The 6,000-nt window shown below is 58.2% G+C and overlaps 1 protein-coding gene across 1 annotated transcript; it reads right to left on the bottom strand.

Annotated features, from left to right (window-relative positions):
* Nucleotides 1-2,941: 2,941 nt before the first annotated feature.
* Nucleotides 2,942-4,009, bottom strand: LOC111160284 (testis-expressed protein 19.2-like). Its single transcript, XM_022523221.1, has one exon. It carries the CDS (start codon nt 4,007-4,009, stop codon nt 2,942-2,944), a length of 1,068 nt encoding a protein of 355 aa, XP_022378929.1.
* Between the last annotated feature and the right edge of the window lie 1,991 nt (nt 4,010-6,000).

Below are 6,000 nucleotides of genomic sequence, written 5' to 3'. Positions count from 1 at the left end.
ACCACCTCCACCAGCACCTCCACCACCATCTCCTTCACTACCATCACCACCACCTCCAACACCACCTCCATCACCACCTCCATCACCACCAGCTCCTTCACTACCATCACCACCACCTCCATCACCATCACCACCACCTCCAACACCACCATCACCACCACCACCACCACCACCAGCACCTCCACCAGCACCTCCATCACCACCACCTCCACCACCATCAGCAGCAGCAGCAGCATCACCAAAGCCATCATCATTTTTACATTTGCTCAGTATATAATACACACCTGGGCACCACCATCCAGATCAAGTGCCAGTATTTTTAGTATTTGTTTCAGTGTTGTTTTAGGAAGTACTACGTCCCTAGTGGTCATTCCCATTCTCTTCCCTCCCTACAGGCACCACTGCCCTGATTTTGGGGAAATTCCCAAACTGTTTTTTGACCATGTATTTTCCATGTGCCCTTAATAACATGCTTTACAATTTTCATACATGGGACTGGACTATACCTATCTTTTCGCGATTTTCTGTTTCCTCTCAGTCTGAAAAATAAGAGCTCATTCACCCCTCTGAAAGTCTGTGGTATTCGACTGCACACACCCCAGCTAATTCCACTAACAGCCAGAGCTGACTGCAGCTGTCTTAAGCGGAGTGGGATACTTCACACTGCAGCCGTGTCCGGCGTGTGTGGCGGTGTTCTCCGCACGTCCTGGGAACGTTTGGAGTTCCCAGAAAGTGTGTGTCCACTTCCCAGGGAAGAAGACACACACTTATCCCTGCTCCGGACCAATATGCTACAACTTTTACACTTGTTTTTTAAACTTGAGGTGAAGTTCACATAACATAAAGTTAACTATTGTGCAACGGTCGCCTCTACCCAGTTCCAGAACATCGCCGTTATCTCCAAAGGAGACCCATTAAAGCAGTTACTTGTCATTCCCCCTTTCCCTCAGCCCGTGGTAACCACTTATCAGCGCTGTCTGTATGCAGTTGCCTGTTGTAGACATTTCCTGTCACTGGAACCCTACAGCATGTGGCCTTTGGGACAGGCTTCTTTCCCCGAGCATGATGGCTTCCAAGGTCATCCACGTCAGAGCGTAGTTCGGTTCTTCACCCCTGTTTATGGTGAAGCACATGGCGCCACGCGGCCGTGCCGCAGCGCGTTTATCCCTTCATCTGGACGCGTGGATCGTGCACAGCGCTGTTATGAGCACGTACCTACATGTTTTTAATTTACTTGGGTACATAATTCATATGGATTTTAGAGATTTCATTTTTTGAGGATATATTTTATCTTTTTTCGTTTTCACCGTGACCTCGTGAGCTGGTATCTTCTGATTTCAGAAGAGAGTGCTGAGGAGCGCTCTGTCAGCCGCTCGTACGGAGCTGGGGCTTTCTCACCTGGGCCTGCGGCACGATTCCTGCTCCTGACCTGCCACCCTGGGAGATCCGCAAGAAGCCTGGTCATTAAGGGAAAAAAAAAGGCCGCCCAAAACAAGAGTTCGCTAGAATAGGAATAAATGGACTGTTTCACCTGGAGGGATGGAGAGGGGAAGGGACGACGGTAAGACCGGGCTGGGTTTGTTTGGGAGAGAAGGCAGGTTCGTGTTCTAATATAGACTCCCACTCACGAAATGCTCCGAGAACGACCGGGGCTGTTGGAAGGCTGCTGCATTAAAGCTTTGCCCACTTAATCAGCACCAGAAGCCCCCCTGATTTAAGACCAGGACTGCTTGGGAAAGACCCATGGGAGGAAGACTGCCCCCAGATTTGGCAGGGTTAGCCCACGCACTGTAAAACCCTCCAGAACGAACCTTTAGAACTGTATTTGTCACCGAAACGGAAAGAGCCCACCCTTGAATCACTGGAAGGCTGTGTCAGCCAGAAACCACCGACTGAGGGCAACAGGAACCTCAGATCGATCATTTGCGAGAGGAAAAGCTGCTGAGAGCATCTCCCCTGAGGAAGAGTCTCTCTCTTGCCTCTGGTGCCCTGGTGTCCGGAACTGCAGGGTGAGCGTCACCCTAGAGTGCTGGCACCCGCCCCCGCCTCCGGCTCCTGATTATATTAGCATTCCTCACACATGTTCTGCCTGAAAAATTTTTTTAAATCAGGACACAGATTTAGATTGATTAAAATCTGTGTTTGATGACACAGTCATTATTGTTCACAATATGCCCTTTAAGCGCGCACGCGTTTGTTTATAAATAACGTGACAAACACTCGTGAAACAAACTCTTACTGTGAGCCAAAACACGACTCAAGCGGACTCTGCTGTCCCCACCTCTGCCTCCTGCTCCTGGGAGACTTAAACCTGTCACGGTGGCTCATGCAAGACACAGAGATGACGATGTCAATCAACAGGGACCAACAGAATGATGACTCAGCCCAGGGGCCTGAAGCAAAACTCTTCGGACTTTATTTAGTTAAAAAACAACACACAAAGAAACGGGTACTAAACGGTCCGACTGCATAGAAGGGCCAACATCTGAGGCCAGGCGTCTCCCGGGGCGGACCGGAGGCCCCACGGCGGCGGGCAGGGTCCCGTGGGGCCCCAGACACCATCCAGGCAAAGGCAAGGCCGCATCCCCGTCGCCCCCACGTCCGCGTGCTCCTGGGACACGGGCCCCACCGGAGACCTGCCCGCGTGTGGCCAGGGCAGGGCTGGCGCCCAGACACGTGTCCCGCAGCCACTCACCAGGCGTGTCCCGGGGCGCGTCACGCTCCTCGCTCCGCGGCCTCTGACGGAGAAGAACTTCTCTCCCGGTCCCGCGCCCCTGGGTCCCTTCCACGGAGGCGGCAATGGGTCCCCTTTCTCAGTCCCCGGGCAGCTCCCCGTTCTTCCTCCCCAGGCACGAGTCCCCCGTCTCCCTTGCCACCGCTCCCCGGGCTGTCATGGGGAGGGGACAGCCAGGACGGGAGCGGCCGCTTGGGCCTCCGTCCCTCAGTCCCGGGGCCTTGGGCCGAAGGGCTGGAGCGGGGGCAGCTGCCCCAGGGCCGAGGCTGCCCCGGCAGCCGGGCCCTCCCCGGGCCCCCCGGGGCTCCGGGCCTCAGCGGCCCCAGAACCGCGGCCCTGGGAGGACGAGGACTGCGGCCTGGACGCCGAGGCCCCCTCCTCCGCCTCCCTCGTGGCCCAGGGCGAGTAGGAGAGGATGGTGAAGCCCATCCTGAGCAGGGCCGAGGCCGCGGGCACCAGCTCTTCGGTCTGGCCCGGAAGCGAGGACTCCAGGACGCTCAGCTGCCACCTGTGCAGGTCCTGCTCCCGCGGCGCATCCTGCAGCCTCACCACCCACACCTCGTCGGGCTCCAGCAGCACTCGCCAGCCCTGGCCCGGCATCCTCCGCGTCCAGCCCGGCGTCATCTTCCGGAGGTAGATGGCGTCGTAGCAGCCCACCATGGAGATGACCTGCAGGTCCCTGAGCAAGGCCTCGGCCTCGGCGGGGTCCACGGCCCGGGTGGCGCCCAGCTCCAGCACCATGGGCTCCCCCGGGGGCAGGTCCACCTTGAGAAAGCCCTGCCACGGAGGAGGGAGGCTCGGCCAGTGCGAGCAGGTGGGGGGCCCCTCGAGCCTCCAGGGGAGGCTCTGCATCCAGTCCGCGTCCTCGGGCCCCAGGCCCAGGGGCGCCGCGTCCTGAGGCTCCAGCTCAGTGGGCACGAAGTGGTGGTCCAGGCCGGCCTCCTCGGACCCCGCAGGGGCTGGCGCCGGGGGCCCCGGCCCCCAGCCCGCCGCACCCCCCTGTGCGGGGTCACCTTGGCCCTGCCCCCAGCCGAGCCCCGAGCCCGGGGACCCCTCCTGCTCAGGCCCCGCCGCCTCGTGCTCCGCCAGCTCGGGGTCCCAGTCTTCGTCCTCCCAGTCTTCCAACTCCAGCAGGTCTCGGAGTTCCAGAAAGGCGGTCTTGAAGCACGCGAAGCAAAGCCCTGGCTGGGCCCCGTGTTGCAGCTGATACAGCCAGGATGCGTGGAGGTAGGACATGCCCTCGGCCCCGTGCCGCGCGCTGACCGGGGGGCACATGGCCGTGCGGGGGTGGGGGGGCGCGCCCGGGTGCAGGGAAAGGAAGGGGATCCTCCTGCGGGTGTCTGGGCCGGGCCGATGCAACAGGGACCCGCAGAGGTCGGGGATGTCGGACTTCTGGAAAATTCTGCAGCTTACGTGAAGGTGCTATTCTCTGGGAGGCTGCAAAGGACAAGCAACTGAGGTTGGGGGCCCCCCTAGCAGGCAGAGTGGGACGGTCACCGGTCGCCGATCGCCGGGAGGAGCACGGGCAGGGGGCGATGGGTTGAGACCCGGCCCTTTCGGCCCTGCCCTGCTTGTAGCTGCTCCCAGGCCCGTGTGGCACGCGGCCCTCCCCGCCCCCCACCCCCGACACCCCGGCACCCGGTCAGCAGAACCTCCGAGAACCAGATGAATCCTGACAGAACCTGAGGGAAGCTGACGGGACCTGACAGAAGCTGAAGGAACCTGAGAGAACCGGAGGGAAACTGAGGGAAGCTGACAGAAGCTGAGGGATCCTGACAGATCCTGACAGAACCTCACAGAAGCTGAAGGAAGCTGAGGGAACCTGACAGGATCTGACGGAAGCTGACAGAAGCTGAGGGGTCCTCACGGAAGCTGACGAAACCCGATGGAAGCTGATGGACGCCGAGGGAAGCGCATGGAACCAACCCCCCACCCCGCCACAGGCCAGGCTGGGCCACCTGGGTGCTTCAGCCTCTCAGCCCACCCCAGCCCGCCAGCCCGTGTCCCCCAGACCCTCTCCTCAGCCCAAGGGGTTCTCACCCTGCTTGGCACCGCCCTCCTGTGGGTGCCCCCCAGAAAGGAGGGGAAGCAGCCCACCTGGGAATATAAAGGGCCCTTTCCCATGGTGCTCTGGGCTCATCTGCATATCTCCCATGAGCCTCAGCCCACCAGGAAGTGAAACTGCTGAGTCATCGCCCCCCCCACCCCCGCCCCAGGAGAGTGTGGCGCCCCCCCCAACACCATCACGCCTTCCCATGTGTTGCTCCGCCCCTCCCCCCCAACCTGTTCTCAGGGTTCTTTCCATCTGCAGGTTTCTGAAGCCGTGCAGGCGGGTGCCACTTTGATGGTCCTTGTCCCTTCGTGGGTGACCTGCCTGCTCATGGGTCCTGTCCTGTGGCTGAAAGTGGATTCTTTCTTGTTGTCTTTTGATTAAAGCTTCCTTATGAATTCCTGAAGCTGATTAAGTCTCAATTATTTACATTTTAAACACATTTCCCCCTTTTGTGGCTCTTCTTTTTATTTTCAAAATTAGACTACTTGAACTCTTTTGAACACAAACTTTATTTTTAGATCATTCTGGGTAATGAGCAAAATTAAGTAGAAGGTCCAGAGTTCCTGTATTCACCTGCCCCTCACATCTCTAGCCTCCCCACTACCAACAGCTGCACCAGAGGTACATTTGTCCTAACTGTGAGCTGGACGGAGCAGGGCCTGCAGGACAAGACACAGCTAGTCTAGAAAAGATGAAGGCAAAGGTCCTTGGACCAGGGGGTCTCAAATTTTGTTGCACATTAAAATTTTCTTGGGAATTTGAAGAGTCTCACTGCTCATGTCACAGCATGTGACAGACACGCCTGAATGACCGCCAGTGGTCATACCCTCCCTGTGACTGGATGTGGAGCCTGTGACTCACTTCCACCTAAGAAGTGGTACAGGGGGTCGATGCTACTGCCTGAAATCACATTGTGTGTCCCTCTTGCAATGACATTACTGCGAGTGTACATAAGACCCCAAGCCAGCTCTTGCTGTCCCTTCCTGGCCTTGAAGAGGAAAACAGCCATGCCGTGAACTCTGCAGGACACTGGTCACCCTCTGGGACCCGAAAGTGGCTCCAGCTGACAGCCAGTGAAGCTGAGGCCCTTAGTCTCCAGCCCACGAGGATAGAAACTCTCTCAGCCTCGAGCGCAGTCCCTCTAGCACTTTGGTTACAGCTGTGAGACCCTGAACAAGGGTCTAGCCAAGGCCTATTCCAACTCCTAATCCAT

This window comes from Enhydra lutris, unplaced genomic scaffold, assembly GCF_002288905.1.
Source record: "Enhydra lutris kenyoni isolate GAN:26980312 unplaced genomic scaffold, ASM228890v2 scaffoldscaffold75, whole genome shotgun sequence".
In the NCBI taxonomy this organism is placed as follows: Eukaryota; Metazoa; Chordata; class Mammalia; order Carnivora; family Mustelidae; genus Enhydra; species Enhydra lutris.
The sequence above is the reverse complement of the archived record's forward strand: the minus strand, read 5'-3'. Positions and strand labels throughout refer to the sequence as shown.

Coding starts and splice junctions, on each gene's coding strand:
- LOC111160284 (XM_022523221.1), bottom strand. CDS start 4,009: ATGTGCCCCCCGGTCAGCGCGCGGCACGGGGCCGAGGGCATGTCCTAC.